We start from the raw sequence: 21128 nt of genomic DNA on the forward strand, positions 1-21128 counted from the left end.
AAGCCCTGATGATCTTCGGTAGGAAACCAATTCCATTGATCCTGAGGTTCAAACTCCACCCACCCCGGAACATTAATGAGTGAGCTCAATCAAGTGCACCTACACATACAATAAGCATTTTGAAGTCACTCAGGTTTAAATTAAAGCACCTGCTGTCAGAGCATCAGCTTGTGAACACATTGTCCAATGTTAACATTGCAGATATAACTACAACCGCTGCCTCATGTTGACAGACAGACGGCTCACACTCCGATGTTCACCAAGTCAAAAGCACCATTCATTCTCAGTGTACATGATTGGACATAACTAGCTTGCCAGGGGGGATCACGCTCTTGATCTGAAAGCAACTCTCCATATAACCTGACCTGCACTCTCCCTCAGAATACCTGTTTGTTCCTCTCAGATACAGCACATTTTCCATTTTAATTCATTAGTCTGGATTTAGCTCTAATTGTGCAACTGCAGAAAATATTGGTTTAAAAATAGATGGATGAAAAGCTGGCTTTCGAAAGGCAGGAAACTGCCAATTTTAGTCAATTTCAGGAAATCCACTTCCACGCAGCTTTTTTCTGTAAATCATCCTGATCCACTGATGAAATTGCTTGTCATTTCAGGGATTAGGATGTTCCAATCAAATGAAATTTCCAAAGGCCCTGTGTGTGAGTGAGACAATAGAAATTATATATTTTCAAAATTGCTCCCCAGTAGAGTTCTTCACGGGTTCGGGTCTGAAATTGAAATTTTTCTATTGGGTCCGGGTCGTATCTGGATCTGATTATCCTCGGGTCTGTTCGGGTCCAGGTCCAACTTTTTGGACCCGAGAAGTCCTCTCCTTCACAGCTCCTCAATGTAAACCGCACAGTACATCCCCCAAGGAGGTGTCACACATTAGTCTGCATCTTTACTCTGCTGCTATTCATATATCATATCTCAGTCATCTACATTATAGCACACCTCAAATCAAATTGTACTTTTCACATGCGCTGAATACAACAGGTGTAAACCTTACAGTGAAATACTTACTTACAAGTCCTTAACCAACAATGCAGTTTTAAGAAAATACCCCCCAAAAAGTAAGAGATAACAATAACAAATAATTAAAGAACAGCAGTAAATAACAATAGTGGGGCTATATAAAGGGGGTGCTGGTACAGAGTCAATGTGCGGGGGCATCGGTGTTGAGGTAATTGAGGTAATATGTACATGTAGGTAGAGTTATTAAAGTGACTATGCATAGATAATGACAGAGAGTAGCAGCATCTTAGAAGGGGGGGGGGCAATGCATATAGTCTGGGTAGCCATTTAATTAGATGTTCAGGAGTCTTATGGCTTGGGGGTAGAAGCTGTTTAGAAGCCTCTTGGACCTAGACTTGGCGCTCTGGTACTGCTTGCCGTGCGGTAGCAGAGAGAATAGTCTATGACTAGGGTGGCTGGAGTCTTTGACAATTTTTAGGGCCTTCCTCTGACACCGCCTGGTATGGAGGTCCTGGATGGCAGGAAGCATGGCCCCTGTGATGTACTGGGCCATACGCACTACCCTCTGTAGTGTCTTGCGGTTGAAGGCCGAGCAGTTGCCATACCAGGCAGTGATGCAACCCGTCAGGATGCTCTCGATGGTGCAGCTGTAAAAACTTTTGTGGATCTGAGAACCCATGCCAAATCTTTTCAGTCTCCTGAAGGGGAATAGGCTTTGTCGTGCCCTCTTCACGACTGTCTTGGTGTGCATGGACCATGTTAGTTTATTGGTGATGTGGACGCCAAGGAACTTGAAACTCTCAACCTGCTCCACTACAGCCCCGTCGATGAAAATGGGGGCGTGCTCGGTCCTCCTTTTCCTGTAGTCCACAATTATCTCCTTTGTTTTGATCACGTTGAGGGAGAGGTTGTTGTCCTTGCACAACACGGTCAGGTCTTTGACCTCCTCCCTATAGGCTGTTTCATCGTTGTCGGTGATCAGGCCTACCACTGTTGTGTCATCTGCAAACTTAATGATGGTGTTGGAGTCATGACTGGCCATGCAGTCGTGAGTGAACAGGGAGTACACGAGGGGACTGAGCACTGGGCCCCCATCTAGAGGATCAGCGTGGCGGATGTGTTGTTACCTACCCTTACCACCTGGGGGCGGACCGTCAGGAAGTCCAGGATCCAGTTGCAGAGGGAGGTGTTTAGTTCCAGTGTCCTTAACTTAGTGATGAGCTTTGAGGGCACTATGGTGTTGAACGCTGAGCTGTAGTCAATGAACAGCATTCTCACATAGGTGTTCCTTTTGTCCAGGTGTGAAAGGGCAATGTGGAGTGCAGTAGAGATTGCATCCTCTCTGGATCTGTTGGGGCGGTATGCAAATTGGAGTGGGTCTAGGGTTTCTTGGACAATGGTGTGGATGTGAGCCATGACCAGCCTTTCAAAGCAATTTTATGGCTACAGACGTGAGTGCTACGGGTCTTCCCTGTAGCTCAGTTGGTAGAGCATGGTGTTTGCAACACATGGTGTTTGCAACGCCAGGGTTGTGGGTTTGATTCCCACGGGGGGCCAGTATGGGGGGGAATAAAAATGTATGAAATGAAAATGAAATGTATGCATTCACTACTGTAAGTTGCTCTGGATAAGAGTGTCTGCTAAATGACTGTAATGTAAATGTAGTCATTTAGGCAGGTTACCTTAATGTTCTTGGGAACAGGGACTATGGTGGTCTGCTTGAAACATGTTGGTATTATAGACTCAAACAGGGACAGATTGAAAATGTCAGTGAAGACACTTGCCAGTTGGTCAGCACATGCTCAGAGTACATGTCCTGGTAATCCGTCTGGCATGAATGGCCTTGTGAATGTTGACCTATTTAAAGGTCTTACTCACATTGGCTGTGGAGAGTGTGATCACACAGTTGTCCGGAACAGCTGATGCTCTCATGTATGTTTCAGTGTCGCTTGCCTCGAAGCGAGTATAGAAGTTATTTAGCTCGTCTGGTAGGCTCGTGTCACTGGGAAGCTCTCAGCTGTGCTTCCCTTTGTAGTCTGTAATAGTTTGCAAGTTCTGCCACATCCGACAAGTGTCGGAACCGGTGTAGTACGATTTGATCTTAGTCCTGTATATTCGCTTTGCCTGTTTGATGGTTCGTTGGCGGGCATAGCGGGATTTCTTATAAGCTTCCGGGCTTGAGTCCCACTCCTTGAAAGCAGCAGCTCTACCCTTTAGCTCAGTACGAATGTTGCCTGTAATCCATGGCTTCTGGTTGGGCTATGTATGTACAGTCACTGTGGGGACAACGTCATCGATGCACTTATTGATGAAGCCAGTGACTGATGTGGTGTACTCCTCAATGCCATCGGAATAATCCCGGAACATATTCCTGTCTGTGCAAGCAAAACAGTCCTGTAGTTTAGCATCTGCTTCATCTGACCACTTATTTTATAGACCAAGTCACTGGTGCTTTCTGCTTTCATTTTTCCTTGTAAGCAGGAATCAGGACGATAGAATTATGGTCAAATTTGCCAAATGGAGAGCAAGGGAGAGCTTTGTTCGCATCGATGTGTGTGGAGTAAAGGTGGTCTAGAGTGTTTTTCCCTCTGGTTGCACATTTAACATGCTGACAGAAATGAGGTAAAACTGATTTAAGTTTCCCTGCATTAAAGTCCCCAGCCACTAGGAGAGCCGCCTCTGGATGAGCATTTTCCTGTTTGCTTATGGCGGTATACAGCTCATTGAGTGCGGTTTTAGTGCCAGCATCGTTCTGTGGTGGTATATAGACAACTACGAAAAATACAGATGAAAACTCTCTTGGTAGATAGTGTGGTCTACAGCTTATCATGAGATACTCTAACCTCAGGCGAGCAAAACATTGAGACTTCTTTAGATATCGTGCACCAGCTGTTGTTTACAAATATACATAGGCCCCCGCCCCGTGTCTTACAAGAGGCTCTTGTTCTATCCTGCCGATACAGTGTATAATCCACCAACTGTATGTTATTAATGTCGTCGTTCAGCCACGACTCGGTGAACATAAGATATTAAAGTTTTTAATGTCCTGTTGATAAGATATACGTGCTTTCAGCTTGTCCCATTTATTTTCCAGCTATTGAACGTTAGCTGACAGTACGGATGGCACAGGGAGATCAGGCACTCATCGCCTGATCCTCACAAGGCACCCCAATCTCTTTCCGCCAAATCTCAGTTTCTTTCCCCAGCGAATGACGGTGATGAGGGCCTGTTCGGGTGTTTGGAGTATATCCTTCCCGTCCTTCCCGTCCGTTCTTTGTCCAATTCAAGGTGAGTAATCGCTGTTCTGATGTCCAGAAGCTCTTTTTGGTCATAAGAGACGGTAGCAGAAGAAACATTATGTACAAAATAAGTTACAAACAATGCAAAAAAACTAATAAAATAGCATGGTTGATTAAGAACCAATAAAACGGCAGACATCCTCTCCGGCGCCATCTTTCTAAGAGCGAACGGGGACTTGACTTTGAAGTCTGTAATCTTAAAACGACTCATGATGGAGAATGAGTTGCAGTGTAGCATCCACTTGGACCTTCCCTCTGCGGGCTGGCCAAGTTCTATTTGTACTTTTTGCCATACAAAGGAAATTATGTTAAATGTTGGAAAGTGGAGTAAATTGCTTTTCTTTGACAGGCTCCTGGGAGTGCAAACCTTAGACCGTTAGCTGTTATGAATTACATTGGCCTATTTAAATGAACTCTCTGTTGAATCCATCAGAACTTAGGTGCTTTTGTTTGAACAGTTTTCTGTCCAAAATAGTGAGTGGCCCACTTCCTCTCACTGAAAGGTTGTCCATTTATTAGACTGGACGTTCGGATCTGGAATGCTGCTTAGGCCTACATACAGTACATTCAAGCATACACACACACACACACACACACACACACACACACACACACACACACACACACACACACACATTTGTGCTGGGTCACTATATAATTTCAAGAATAGTTTTTCTTGGAAACATGCCTTTCATCTATGTTCTGTCCCCCTCTCTCTCTCTCTCTCCTCTCTCTCTCTCTCTCTCTCTCTCTCTCTCTCTCTCTCTCTCTCTCTCTGCAGTCAAATGAAACACATGTCAGTCTTCCACTTCTGATGTGAGATGTCATGAAGGTTATCCTGCACCTGCAGAACCTGAGATCAATGAACAAACAACCACAGAGATGCACTTCCTTTCTTTTTCCAGAACGACATATTTTTATTCTTTGGAGCAGATAGTAAAGTTGAATACTTTACCAATATCAATAATAAGATGTCTGTGCTGTGGTTGTTTTTGGAATGTTATATAGCGGAAGATATTTTAAACTCTATGAAGTTTAATCCAATGTTGGAACCTCAGTTTTGGTCAGTGAACCTATAACCTACCCACTGGGCATAGACGTCAGTTCAACATCTAGTTGTGATTTACATTTGGTTGAGTTGTTGAATTCAACGTGAAATCAACAACCATAAAATCACCATGTCATTGGATTTAGGTTAAACGTTGGGTGAAAAAAAATACTAAATTCCCTCACGTTCATGACTTTTTTCAAATCCAATTTATTTTCCATGTTGATTCAACGTTATCACATTGACTTTTTGTTTGAAATGATGTGGACATAACGTTGATTCAACCAGTTTTTTCCGAGTATCTTCACTCCGAGGCTAGAAGATGTGAAATACAATGCTCCTTATGGGAAGCCTGGGTGTCAGCATCAGAGCAGAAGCGGTACATTATACTACAGTAACTCCTGCTTCAGTGTGGCCTTAATTACTAGAATATTAACTGTAGTAATTAGGCCAAGCCCACAGCAGGTGAGACAGTGGCAGTTGGAAGGTTGTCTGGTGTCGCGTCATTGTCATTAAAGAGGGTTCGTTTAAAAATGATAACCGGCTGTCACACTGTTGATATACAATGTCTTACTGGGTTTCTAGGTTAATACTCAAGTGTTCTGCAAAATGAAACGAAAATAGCATGGCATTAGGACAAAAATATCTTTTACATATTGAAAACCATATTTGAGGATAGAGAGACATCCAGTTCATTTGCTTAGCTTTTGAGCGAGGTCGGTTCGTTGAATGTAGTTCATTCACCTAATAAGAATCAATGACACAGCCTCATTAACCCTTTATTACCCTTAACACCTCTCAGCGAGTTACACCTGACTTTAGAGTGACGTTTGTCAGCAGCAGACATTTAAACTAAAAGGGATGACAAACAAATGTGCCAAACTCTAAAATTGAGCATAGATGTATGGACATGAGTCACGGATGCCAAAGTAGTTCTGTGAACAGTGAAGTTTCATAGCGACGTGATTAATCAGATGAGCAGTCTGGATTAGTCTGAGTCGGGTCTCTGTTGGCAGCATCTGTGGTCCTGCTGAGACCAGATAATGCTTCTCGAGCAGATGTCCTTGTTTCATAAGCACAGATAGCAAAACAAGGTATTCCAGATGGTCTCGGAACACGACCACTCATAGCATTAGAATGACTGTGCAACTACTTGCTAGTCTCAGCGAGCCTCTTCCAACATATGGGTGTTAAAGGGATATTTCAGCCAAATTATGAAATTTCATTTTTGTTTCCTTACTTTGAAAGCAGTCTACGGTCAAAGAGGGACTGCAAACGAATCCACGCTATGGGTTTGTTTACCTAGCCACTGCCACCAACTGCTAATAGTTACTGGGAGTCCTGTCCTGCACAATGACATCCCATTAAAGATAAGACATGGAAAGATTTTCTTTGATTAATCTGACTAATTGCTGTCCAGGTGCCGACTACTCAAGTCGGAAGTTCTCTTGCACTATTCAGTCACACTAAGATCCAGCCATTTAAACAACTACATCGTGACATCCACAGGCTCATTGTCTGCTGGGAGCCACAGGAACGATTCCAGTTCTATATTTATCCAAGCTGAAGCAGGAGATTAGCTCGTACTGACCACTTCACATGAGAGTGACATAGGCACTTCAACAGCAGCCATCTCCATCTGTAATACGACCGCAGTCAGCACGTCAATATTGGCTAATCTCCTATACGACTGGCTGGATGGTGGAGAATTTAAGTGGCTCCTACAGTTTTAGCCAATGGTAATGACTCAATCAGCGAAGTTAAATCTATGCAACTGTTTTGAAAATCATCTCTTAAACGTCTCAAAATGTTGCTCACTGTCTTAGAAAATGTTAAAAAATCCAAACTTTAGTCAAAATAACTTTATTGTAAAAAGTCATATTTAATCTGATTAGCTAGATAAAGTGGGTTAAAATTGATAGTAGAAAACAAATTCTCTGTATCTAAACCAATTTGAAGACTGAAATGAATGAAGCTGAGGGTCCCAATAGTACCTCTAAAGAACCTGTAAAGACCTTCTGTTTGAGCAAACATTTAATGTGGCGCTGACACCATAGCCTTGTAGCTGATGGATGGTGTTGAAGGAGAACAATCTCCATAGAAAGGTCAGCAGAGTTGTGTGTTAATTAAAACGTCCAGGGACAGATTGGGCTTTAATGAAGAGCCATCTCAACATGAAGAGAAAGGCAGGGCTCTTCTCCTGCTGATAGGGCTGCTAAATGATCACGCTAGACAGCCAGGTTAACTCTCATTACAGGGAACAAGGCGTGGCGTAGGACCACTGGGGTTTTATTAGCTAAGTTGAATGCTTGGGAACACAATCAGTCTACACTGAATGGCTGCAAGTGGATGCTGTTCAAAGGAATTTCTGCAAGTTTACGATGATCTATGCAGCCTCCTGTATGTTCACAAGAAACGTTAACTGGATGAATGACCGATTGGGTTCTAACCTGGGTCTCCTTTGCGTCGTGTGACACAAGTGTTAGCCCTCTAAGCAAAAGCCTAATCATAGTAAGATCAAGAGAAATGCAACATTCAAATAATGCAACCATGGATATACTGTACCTCACCACAAAAATCTTGAGAAGAAACAGATTTATTGTAAATACGATTTTAGATGTGTACAATACAATGGAGTTTCCGCTTCCCAACTTGCACATACATATATGACAAGTAATATTTCATTTTGTTAGAATACAAAATCAGTTGTGCTTCACGAATAACATGATCCACTGACAAAGAGCACCATCGTCTTCCCACTCCGAAAGGTTGGAACCAAGACCACTAGCTGCATCATGAATGCAATTCAGCCTCAGCCAGGGGCACAATTTAGTTCAATGAGGATTAGGTAGAGAATGTTTTTATTAGATTGAGAAATGAGCAAAGTTTGGATGTAAATAGTTAAATAATTTCATAGGACATGATTTAGAATCAATGGCCATTGTGTTATTACTTTACAGTATGCCATTATGTAGCATGGTGACCAGTCAGCTGGAATGTTAATCTACACGTCATGTACATGTTTTATGCTATTATATCAGTGGAAGCTATTTTAGTGAGGGAGTTATACTTCACTACTACACATATAAGTGTTACTGTAGGTTCCCTCCATGAAACAGTATAATAGCTGCACTCTATCTACAATCAATGGAGCTGTGGACTTTTGCACATGTTTTAACACTGAGAAACCAGATACATTTTCTGGTGATTATAGTTTAATAAATGAACTCTGTTGGATATGATATTGTTATTGAGAGGGTCCTTTGAAGTGGAACAGTGATTTCATATCATGCTATACGGTATAATATTATGCATCAATCTGTTCATAGACCAGTCAGTATTTGGACAATTAAATCAGGTGCACATTTCATTTGGACACAAGGCACAGACTTTTTCTATGGCCCTACCAAAACATCACCTTAACTATGTACTGTACAGGCATAATAAATATGTCTCTATATTTATGACCTAAAGAATCAGCCCTTTTGCAGTCAATGCAAATTTGCAGTACTTTTCCTTACCATTTTCATTGTTGGACATTGTTTTGTATAGACAAATGTAATACACAAATATGTATCCATTTTTTTGCATCACATCATTGGTATTCTGAAGTCTTCTGTCTTATTGGTGCAAATGTTAAACTGATATGCGTTGCATATATGCCAAAAACTGCATATATGACTAGTCTAGTCTAGAAAATTCTACATACGAGTGGCTTGTGTGATGAAACAACAATACAGCGTGTTGCAGTTTGTGTGACTGTGAGTTACGTCATGCAAAATAAAGATTTGAACATATTCATTATGAGAAATGTAAGATGGTGCCTTGGTTGTTAGCATATTGCGGCAATCTACAGTATTGGTGCATTACGTTTCACTGACAACGTGATAACACACTCAAAACATATAGTTGTGTGCCTGACTATACAATACATATCTGGTTCAAATGTGGTTAAAAATCAGTATCGATGATTGTTCCCTTAGTCTAATCCGAAAATGTCGACTTGTGTTTTTTCGTACTGTACCAACCACAAAATAAAAATACTTTTTGTCTACCTCTAATGCTTTCCAAAGTCCTAAACGTAGGGAATGTGACTCACGGCTATTCTTACCAGATCTCATGTGGTGAGTAAGAGAATGAACGACAAGCTGCTGGCTGTCACTCCTCCAGCCATTAGAGCCACTTTGTTACTGGCAGACAGACTAATGGACAGTTGAAAGCCATGGAAAGTTGAGAGGCATGATTAAGACATGCGGACAAAGTGTGGGCTGCTCTTGAATCAGTGGGCAGTGACAAACGCAACACATGGCAAATTGCATCAGAAGCCCTTTATTTAAAACGCTTTTTTTGGTAAGTGTGGCATGCTAATGCACTGTGCCGCTCGTGTGGGCTCCCAAGAATGGAGTGTTGAGAGAAAAATGTACTATTTTTCATCTGATGACGCATAACTAGCCCAATGGAAAAGACAGGCACATCTTGACCTGTGTGTTTGTACATGGGTACTCTCAGATGTTTTAGTAGGCTACTCCAGATATTCAAAAAGAACACATTTTATTTTTATGTGTATATCTTATAAAGTTGATGAAACTGTAGATTTTCTTTTTTTTAAATAATAATAAGAAAAATAGGAGAAAAAAAAAATGTTTTAACAATAATTAGTACATAACGTATTGCAATTTCTCTTTTACAGATAGTTAAAGTTTGATTTGTGCATGCAATGACATCAACTCATGGTGATTTCAGAGGACCTTCTCTGTCTTAATCCAGGGCTTGATCTCATACTAAATGAAATCCATCCACTCTATTTACCCAGGCTTTACCTTTTATGGCTCTTTCAGGAACATCCACTACCCTTTAACATCTCTCTGGGTAGCCGTAAAGGAGCCCTCAGCAGTCTTCCAATGCCACAACAGTCTGAGATGGGGGCCTGGCTCTAGGCCATGTAAAGATTTGGTAGTATTGATGGAGGTGGGTGAGAAACAGGCACCCCTGCACAAAATGAATCCCATGCTAATCAATTTGGGAATTATCATAAATATATGGGCAATATATTCACAAATGTTTGGGAAGTGACGTTACATGTATGGAAAGGACACAATTCCTTCTGTGTTTTCTCTATCATTGTTCTAAGGTACCAAGGTAAACACACACACACACAATGCATTGTCTAATGGAAACAGAAATAAAGAATGTGAAATGATAGATGTAACTCACCGTTTACAACTGACAGTTGTGGACCTGTTTGCAAGATGAAGACATTTAAGTAAATTCCACACCTTAGACAATGGTTTATAAGACGAGCTCTTTGATTTGAACAGTATTTCATCGTTTTCTCAGAGAAAGGCACAGCCCTAACACCAGAGAGCAGAGTAGGGTGTGTATAACGTTGTGGCTACAGAACTGGTTTGGTGCAGTCTCATCCACCTCATGCTCTGTAGTTTCTGAAGGAGTATATACAGTCCATATCTGAAATTGTTACTGTTTCCCTATAGATGTAATCATGAGCCCGAGGTTCCGAGCATGAGCATTACCCACAAGTCCCCCCACAGTATATACAGTACACAACATCTGAGGAAATGTCGATCAATGTTGAAGTGAACAACGTATCCCTTCACTAACGGCTGCTCTGCTCCACTGCGTCTAGATCTAAACCTGCTGGCTTATCCGAGGCGGATTCAATGGAAACTACATGAGATGATACACATTTTCAGGCCCTTTGAGATCTCAGTTAATACTGACAATAGGAAAAGTCTATTGCCACTGGGCTTTTGTACAGTTCCAGTCTCTTCCACCACTGCATGGCTCCAGGCTCATCCTGGCTAATCTGTCCATCAGAGGTCAATCATTGCTATGCTCTGCTCATTGATGTTTTTAGTCTGACTTGCAGTATATGATTTGTTTGTATTAGTTGCAATATAATCATTAATACAGTGATGACCAAAACCTTGGAGGTTTGGAGTATGTTGTTGTGGTCACTCTCCCCCCACTGGCAGGAGTCCCACACATGCCTGTCACATGCACAGTCAGCCACACGCATTAGTTGACACATAGCACCCCTAGAGAGGGGCACTCAATCCAGGACTGCTGTTCTACTTCAGCCTCTACAGCAACCTTCTCTCTCTCTCTCTCTCTCTCTCTCTCTCTCTCTCTCTCTCTCTCTCTCTCTCTCTCTCTCTTGCAGCTGGGGTTATAGTGGTGGGGTGGGCTCTCAGATCAGACAGTTACTTCTGTCTTGCTGTTGCTGACAAAGTAGGGCTGCGGGGGCATGTAGTGCTGGCTGCGCGAGGTGCTGTGCATCTCGTTCACCTGCTCTATGGTGCAGTGTTTCTTAGTGCCGTGGCTCTGCCGGCGGCCCACCGTCTCTGAGCCGTCCCAGTTCTTCTGCATCCCCGGGTTGGCGATGGTGTTGGAGCCATAGGCCAGAGTATGGGAGCTGCTGCTGTGGCTGCTGTGGCCCTTGGTGCTTTTGGACTTGTGTCCATTCTGCTTTAGGGAAGGCTGTAAGGGAGGGCTGTAGGGGTTGCTGGGCTCCTGCTCTATGCGATGCATCGGGTGCATAGGGAGACTGCCCTTGGCTGCCATCTCTACCATGTGCCGCCGGTTGGTGTAGAAGTTGTCATTAACCTTCTCCGCTGGAAACAGACATACACACATACATGAGCAAAAAAACATAAATGAAAAAATATTGTTATGACAGCCATTTTGTTAATGTCATGCACAGACAATAGCAAATGTTCAGGTCTTTGCTTTGGTGAGATTTATTTAGATTAGTTGAGATATTGAAGTATTTGAGGATTTTGGACTGTTTCCAAATCTATATTTATGTACATGCAATATTAATGCCATATTAATCCTAAACTGGGGTAGATTACATATTGTCATGTGGGGTGAGGAACAGTTGAGAAAATGGTAGCTAAAGGTTTTTTAAAGGATACCGAGGTGAATAATACATTTTGCCTGAGCCGTGTTGAATGTTGTTGATATGTCCTGTATTTCATCATGCCATTGGAAAATAAATGTAAATGATTTTCCCAACATTGCCATTATCATCTGGAAACATCCAGGCTTTAGCTAATAGTAAACAACCCCCTCCAGACTGGTTGGGGAGTTTGCTCTTTTCAAAGCTGGCTGTGTGCACAGTTGTATTGTACTATGCAAATGAATATGTCCCTGAGCATTCTGGAATGTTTACTTGATTTCTATAGTATATTTGATGCTTTGTGTATAATATATCCTTTAACTATCGGACATCATTTGCCCATAACAGCCACTGACATTGTTACATGGTGTCATTTGACATGTCCAGTCTGGTGCAGACTTGTTCTGAAAACATTATCCCCTCACTAACACCATACTCTACAGCGTCACTCATTTCCCTGTGTGACATTTCAGACTTTCTAATGAAATGTCCTGCCGGTGACCTTTAATCTGTTATGATACCCTGGTGGGCGGAGGGAGAGGCAGACGACCTCAGCCTCAATGTTCTGGATCGGACACCGCCACATTAGCGCGAGACTCGTCTCAAACCAGGGAGGAGCAGTGCAGAGCTCCCTCTGAACAATGTGCTTTCAAAGCGTACACATCAATGGCCCACAGCTTAATACACATCAGAGAATCAGAGAGGAGGGAGGGGACCACATTGGTTCATATAGACTCAACCCAAACAGTTGAATAAGTTTCCCCACCGGCACTCATTCCTCTGTTCTCCCTCCCATCCCCTAGTCGCCGGGCAGCTCTCATTAAATACACTACCGTTCAAAAGTTTGGGGTCACTTAGAAATGTCCTTGTTTTTGAAAGAAAAGCACATTTTCTGTCCATTAAAATAACATCAAATTGATCAGAAATACCGTGTAGACATTGCTAATGCTGTAAATGACTATTGTAGCTGGAAACGGCAGATCTTTTATGGAATATCTACACAGGCATACAAAGGCCCATTATCAGCAACCATCACTCCTGTGTTCCAATGGCACGTTGTGTTAGCTAGTCCAAGTTTATCATTTTAAAAGGCTAATTGATCATCAGAAAACCCTTTTGCAATTATGATTAAAGAAGCAATAAAACTGGCCTTCTTTAGACTAGTTGAGTATCTGGAGCATCAGCATTTGTGGGTTCGATTACAGGCACAAAATTGCCAGAAACAAAGAACTTTCTTCTGAAACTCCTCAGTCTATTCTTGTTCTGAGAAATGAAGGCTATTCCATGCGAGAAATTGCCAAGAAACTGAAGATCTCGTACAATGCTGTGTACTACTCCCTTCACAGAACAGCGCAAACTGTCTCTAACCAGAATAGAAAGAGGAGTGGGAGGCCCCGGAGCAAGAGGACAAGTACATTAGAGTGTCTAGTTTGAGAAACAGACACCTCACAAGTCCTCAACTGGTAGCTTCATTAAATAGTACCCGCAAAACACCAGTCTCAACGTCAACAGTGAAGAGGTGACTCCGGGATGCTGTCCTTCTAGGCATAGTTCCTCTGTCCAGTGTCTATGTTCTTTTGCCCATCTTAATCTTTTATTTTTATTGGCCAGTCTGAGATATGGCTTTTTCTTTGCTACTCTGCCTAGAAGGCCAGAATCTCAGAGTCGCCTCTTCACTCTTAACGTTGAGACTGGTGTTTTGCGGGTACTATTTAATGATGCTGCCATTTTGAGCCTGTAATCTAACCAACAAATGCTGATGCTCCAGATACTCAACTAGTCTAAAGAAGGCCAGTTTTATTGCTTCTTTAATCGGGACAACAGTTTTCAGCTGTGCTAACATAATTGCAAAAGGGTTTCCTAATGACCAATTATGTGCTTTTCTTTCAAAAACAAGAACATTTCTTAGCGACCCCAAACTTTTGAATGGTAGTGTACGTTTCACCACAGTCTTTATATCCCCTAATGATCCGTCTGCAGCTTGACGCCTCTTCACTAGATTAGCAGCAGTCAGATAAGTTTCATCTGATTGTCTATGATGTCACAGAGAGAATCTGGTGAATGTTCCACATGCCTGCCGCCACATCATCCTCTGTGGGATTGTGCCTCTGCAACTCTGACAGCTGCCATCTCATCCAGCCCCATTTATGGCGAGGGGCTTTGAAGTTCCTTTAGTTGAATCAGGCAGAATCCATAAAGAGACCCTTGTTTAATTAGGGTGATAAACACTATCAAATATGTCTCCATCACTTCTTTTAATTCCCCATCAGAAGCAGAGCTGGTTTCTGATGCCTGTCTCTCTGGTTTATTAATCCGAGCGTTTATCAGCTCTGCTAGCTCACTCGCCTGTTTCTCTTATTGGTCTATGGAGAAAACGACTGACTGTTTGAGCATCAATCAGTGTAAAAAAAAAACTTAGAGATAAAGTCAACATGCTTAGACATTGCTTTCCTGTGAGCCTAATTAATCATTCCCTTTTTCAAAATTTCAGAGGCATTAGTTCAGCACCATGGCATTTTGCTTCAAATGGAGAGGCAAAGATAACAGGGAAAGTCTCTGACATAACTACATGACGAGGAAATCAACAATATCCCCTGGCACATGACAGCCATACATAAATTAGAATCCCAATCTAATTCACTGTCTATGGCATACACACAATACTGAACTTGCAGAGATCTTCATGTAGACTTGTATCCTAAATGAACGCATCAAAGAGAAGGCTGCTTGCAGAATTGTCATGTTCAACTCAATTATAATTACAGCTTTTTGGAGAATGGCATGAGAAATAATTAGCCTAGTGTTTACAGCCAGAAGAGCGGCAGGCAGATCCAAAATGTCTTCAGACACCTCCCTGATGGGGCTCCTGCTCCTTTATAATTTAGCCAGTTCAGATTGTAAATGTCTGTGAGAAATCCAATTCTGTGACCTTACAAAATCACTGGGGGGACAGCGGGAGAGAATAATTCATTTCTAGATTTTGGTTGATCATTTCCCAAACCTTGGATTTAGCACTCAGGGAATTTAGAGGTGAGGCATAAGACACATTGCAGTAAATAATGCTTTTCCCTAGTGCAGGGGATGGGTCAAGCTGTGATGTTTAATTTATTATACTTGCCCTCTCAAAATGTTATAGAAAATCTATTTTCCAATATAATGTTGAAGGATAACTGAAGAGACATGGTTTCATGGTCCTGGTTTCATATCAGTTATGGGTTCAATGAGATCTGACTCTCAATGTAGATCTTCACTAGTTGATGTTGGTACTGTAACAGTGGCTGTCCAACATTTCACAAGGTTCTTCATTTATGATTTGCAGCAGCAAAACTATAGGTGATAAGAGCAACAAAGGCAAAACAATGGATAGCCTTGAGACATGAAATTTGAAAGGCAAATCAATTACAGTAATTTTCCTAAAAGCGAGGTTATTTCCCTCCCTTTCTGAAAGGCACAATTCTACATCTGTTATCCTGTCTAATTAGAAATGAACCGTTTACACAGTATAAATATTTTTGTTGAGAGCCTCTCTTTCTTTGAGGTTTTTCTTTAAACGGAAAGTGTCACATAAACATAGTGTCTCTCAGTAAGTAACCATACAGCATGCTAGGATGGAGACGGAGAGCAGGCTAACTGATAATTACAGCAGGCAGCAGAAAATATCTACACTAGATGCTTGGTGTTTTTGCTCATCATTCGAGATCTCCATTGTGTTAATTAGCCCACATTTAATCATGTCATTTGAGTGTGATTACATGGAAGTTCGACACTTCAGAGGCGTATGCTCATTTGCGATCTCGGCTGATATTCTAATCCTCACGTCCTCTTTTATGAGAAGAGATGCCTTCAATTTAACAGATGGCCAAATAAATACTCTACCATTCCCATCCATTTCAGTGGAATGGTTTCCCTTTCTCACATGCTATAGGTATGCATGGCATGTGCAGTACCAGTTAAAAGTTTGGACACACCTATTCATTCAAGGGTTTTTCTTTATTTTTACTATTTTCTACATTGTAGAATAATAGTGAAGACATCAAAACTATGAAATAACACATATGGAATCATGTAGTAACCAAAAAATAAGAATGGTGCCGGAGAGGATGGCTGCCGTTTGATTGGCTCTTAACCAACCGTGCTATTTTGTTTGTTTTTAAGCATTTCACTGTAAGGTCTACACCTGTTGTATTCGGCGCATGTGACAAAGAAAATTAATTAGATTTGATTTGAAAAGTGTTAAACAAAATATATTTTAGATTTTAGATTTAAAGTAACCACCCTTTGCCTTGATGACAGCTTTGCACACTCTTGACATTCTCTCAACCAGCTTCATGAGGAATGCTTTTCCAACAGTCTTGAAGAAGTTCCCACATATGCTGAGCACTTGCTGTCTGCTTTTCCTTCACTCTGCGGTACAAGTCATCCCAAACCGTATAAATTGGGTTGAGGTCGGGTGATTATGGAGGCCAGGTCATCTGATGCAGCACTCCATCACTCTCCTTGGTCAAATAGCCCTTACACAGCCTGGAGGTCTGTTTGGGGTCATTGTCCTGTTGAAAAACAAATGATAGTCCCACTAAGCGCAAACCAGATGGGATGGTGTATCGCTGCAGAATTCTGTGGTAGCCATGCTGGTTGTGTGCCTTGAATTTTAAATAAATCACCGACAGTGTCACCAGCAAAGCACCCCACACCCTCACACCTACTCCTCCATGCTTCACGGTGGGAACCACACAGGCGGAGATCATCACCTACTCTGCGTCTCACAAAGACATGGCGATTGGAACCGAAAATCTCACATTTGGACTCATCAGACCAAAGGACAGATTTCCACTTGTGTAATGTCCGTTGCTTGTGTTTCTTGGCCCAAGCAAGTCTCTTCTTCTTATTGGTGTCCTTTAGTAGTGGTTCCTTTGCAGCAATTCGACCATGAAGGCCTGATTCACACAGTCTCCTCTGAACAGTTGATGTTGAGATGTGTCTGTTACTTGAACTCTGTGAAGCATTTATTTGGGCTGCAATCTGAGGTGCAGTTAAGTCTAATGAACGTATGCTCTGCAGCAGAGTTAACTCTGGGTCTTCCTTTCCTGTGGCAGTCCACATGAGAGCCAGTTTCATCATACCGCTTGATGGTTTTTGCGACTGCACTTGAAGAAACTTTCAAAGTTCTTGACATTTTACGGATTGACTTAACTTCATGTCTTAAAAAGTAATGATGGACTGTCGTTTCTCTTTGCTTACTTGAGCTGTTCTTGCCATAATATGGTATTTTACCAAATAGGGCTATCATCTGTATACCACCCCTACCTTGTCACAACACAACTGATTGGCTCAAACGCATTAAGAAGGAAAGAAATTACACAAATTCACTTTTAACAAGGCACACCTGTTAATTGAAATGCCTTCCAGGTGACTACCTCATGAATCTGGTTGAGAGAATGCCAAGAGTGTGAAAAGCTGTCATCAAGGCAAAGGGTGGCTACTTTGAAGAATCTCAAATATAAATTATATTTTGATTTGTTGAAAACTTTTTTGGTTACCACATGATTCCATATGTCTTACTTCCTAGTTTTGATGTCTTCACTATTATAATACAATATAGAAAATAGTAAAAATAAAGAAAGATCCTTAAATCAGTAGGTGTCTCCAAATGTTTGACTGGTACTTATATTGTACTGTGAAATATATGCATTTTTTTAGATTTGAAATGATGATTAAATTATATATTACCCCTTTTGATTAGCTGATGAAATCTGTTTAGCTATTTTGATTATGAAGTTAATCAGAGAAGCTGCTCAGCGCTTATTCCTGTATTCCCATATCCTCATATCTTAGAATGAGCAATAAGTGTCTCTTACCGACAGCCTTGAGGGAGGCGTACTTATTGAGCTCTTTCCCAGGTTGCTGTTGCTCATAGGGGCTAGCGATCTGTCCCATGGAAGGGTAGGGGTGGGGAGGAGACCCTAAGCCTGGCATTAGTGATGATCCTGGACCCACACTGTTCATCTGATTAGCCTCTGTAGGGAGAGAAAGAGAAAGATGGCAGAGAGAGAGGTGTCAGTCTGGCAGAAAAAGTTAAACATGTCATTAAATATTGATGTTCCATCTGAGTGATTGAGATTATGGGCCCATATAAATGCTACAATGTATTTGCCAGTTAGCAAATTTGATTGTGCACTGTTGTATTGTTTTTCCACTTAAGTGAGGCAATATTTTTTACCTAAATAAGGGTCACACAGTGTTTCTTGGTAGTCTTAAACATATCTACTTTGAAACCTCCCTCACATGGCTAAAAAAATAAGACACCACTACAATGTCAGATATAGTTCAAATGTACTACATTTTGAGTTTGCATCCCAATATTACACGTTATATACATCACATAAGACCATTTGACATAGAATCACCGGATTTTCGGTGACTTATAAAAAGAAATGTTTATAGATTTTGAAATTCTGAAAAAAATTAATAACATTCTATCCACAAGGCCGCTAGGTAATTTGGCTGCATGAAAGGGCTATCGGCAGTATTTTTTAAATCAGTGTTTCTTCCTTCCTGTCAGTGGTGAGATGTAAGAGCTGGTGTCACCCAGGAAAGCTGTGGAAGTCGAGACCTGATAGTGTAAGCTGCCTACGTGAGGTCTATCTCATTGACCTGCCAATACAATTGTTATAGTCTCTTCATGTTAGCCCCGGGATACAAATCATTAACCGTCCATCGCTCCGAGCTAGATGGCTCATCTAGCCAGCTCACTGTGCTAATCCTCTTCCAATCGAATCTCTTTGGTTTCCTCCAAACAAGCCTCAGCCAAAACCAACAGCAACATAGCTCAGCCCCCAGCTGATATGTCTCTCAATAGGCCTGATAGAAATCAATTTGACAGATGGATAAGAATGGACAGAGGTAATTGTTTCAGATCCTTGGTAACATTGCACCCCGTGCTGGTTGGCCCTCCCTGGGGACTCAGCTGGAGAGAGAGAGTGTGATGACTGCTCTTTATAAGATGGTACTAATCCAGCATCCAGCATGCAGACATCTGCTTAATTGAGGAGTGCATGGAACCATGGCAAATTGACTGGCCCCCTGCCTGCTGGCATGGCAGCGCAACCAGATGTTGTGGGCATCATTTTCAACTGGCCCCGCAGGACCCAAAGGAGGTCAGGAGACAGCAGACTGCACCCACGCCCAGGTGTCAGTTTGGGGGACGGTGAATGCCACCTTAATAACTCCAGCAATACTACAGTAGCTATCTACAGTAGAATATCACTAACGTAAAGTTAACTAATAGCTCAATATTGATATTGTGTGTAATAGCAGAGTTCCATAAAATGCATTCCCCCAGTTTGGCTGTAGCAGTTACTGATTGGTCAAGGTATTACTGTACATCCATTCAGCCCATGTTGTTGTTGTATCTGTATTCATGTTGCACATGTAAACATAACTCTCTTCCATTACTGATGTCCACAGCCAATGTGAGGAACAATACCAGCACCTTGAGAAAGTAGAGTCATTGTAGTAGACATTGTAAGTGCCCATAAACTGCTTCTTGGGCATGTTGAGAACACGAATGAGTTTTCAAAGTACAAGCAATCTGTTGAGCAGCGGATTGAACCTATGGCACGAAGTAACAATAGCTTCCTATGTATGACCACATATTCAACAAGTAAAATAGAATGGTCCAGCACTGCTTGAAGGTCTGGATTCATTTGAAGGCTACTACAAATTGTAAATAACTTCTGTTAGAAAAAGGGAAAATAATGATCTGACTTCTTATGGGCCCTGTCCTACATTAGATATTCATTCAAGTCTACAATCTTTTTGATTTTCACAGCGCCATCAATAAGTAACTGCGTAATATAAAAGCAATATTAAGTAACTGTTTATTATTATTATGATTAATCAAAAGACAAAGGTCATTCAATTATTATTTATAGTGAACAAGTATTCATTAAAAAGAGTAGATGAAAAGGAGTTACCTTGACTGTACCTTTGAGACTGTGATAAATGAAGAACTATAAACGTCTGCTTTGGAAAATAGAGATGAGAACCTCCAGTTCATTACTCATCTCACAGATAGTAGAAGAACTGGCAACATTTACTCCAGTGTGAATACTTTTTTCATATATAATTGTTGTGTTCTTACTACGACACAAACAGTAATACATTATACTTGAAACAGAGATAACGTTGACATGACTTTATCGTTCAAACTCAAGTTCAAGCACAGCGCATTCATGCGCAGGCGCAGTACTCAGTTAGTATCAATGCTCTAGGTTCCACAATAACAACATACAGTAGTGCCTATGATAAATGCTGTGTAATAGTATCACACTATATCATACTTAACAATAATTATGGCCAGAATTCAATCATATCTACAGTGTGACCACCCTCCTTTGTTTCCCCAATCATGATGATCAAAACAGGCTGTCAACTTGTATGTTACACATAATAACTGGCCGTGATTAATGGCATATTTGCGGAGGCACACTGAGGCCAATTAACAACTTAACAACTCTTTTGCAAGTCAACAGGTCAACATGTTCTGAGAGCAGATTTCTCTGGCAAGTTTACACTTCAGTAGATTGCCAAAGGGAGGATAAAAGGTGAAAAGGACATACAATCCCCATTACTTATGCCCCAAATCTTACATTTACATTTACATTTACATCATTTAGCAGACGCTCTTATCCAGAGCGACTTACAAATTGGTGCATTCACCTTAAGATATCCAGTGGAACAACCACTTTACAATAGTGCATCTAAATCTTTTGGGGGGGGGGGGGGTGGAAGGATTACTTTATCCTATCCCAGGTATTCCTTAAAGAGGTGGGGTTTCAGGTGTCTCCGGAAGGTGGTGATTGACTCCGCTGTCCTGGCGTCGTGAGGG

General features: G+C 41.6%; 1 protein-coding gene and 2 long non-coding RNA genes across 3 annotated transcripts in view; 2 read left to right on the forward strand and 1 right to left on the reverse strand.

Annotated features, from left to right (window-relative positions):
* Positions 1–21128, forward strand: part of LOC115198824 (uncharacterized) — a 166166-nt gene that overhangs the window by 81700 nt on the left and 63338 nt on the right. The gene's annotated exons all lie outside the window — the stretch shown is intronic.
* On the forward strand, positions 4012–9125 carry LOC115198829 (uncharacterized). Its single transcript, XR_003879302.1, has 2 exons — positions 4012–4263; positions 5056–9125. It is a non-coding gene; the product is annotated as an uncharacterized LOC115198829 (long non-coding RNA).
* Positions 7903–21128, reverse strand: part of LOC115198820 (protein shisa-9B-like) — a 31832-nt gene continuing 18606 nt past the window's right edge. The window contains exons 3-4 of the mRNA XM_029761135.1: positions 18097–18255; positions 7903–11954 (exon numbers count right to left, since the gene is read on the reverse strand). Coding sequence (XP_029616995.1) covers positions 11536–11954; positions 18097–18255 — 578 coding nt within the window. The 3' untranslated portion in view covers positions 7903–11535. The remainder of the gene's footprint in view (positions 11955–18096; positions 18256–21128) is intronic.

Source organism: Salmo trutta, chromosome 1, assembly GCF_901001165.1.
Source record: "Salmo trutta chromosome 1, fSalTru1.1, whole genome shotgun sequence".
Classification (NCBI taxonomy): Eukaryota; Metazoa; Chordata; class Actinopteri; order Salmoniformes; family Salmonidae; genus Salmo; species Salmo trutta.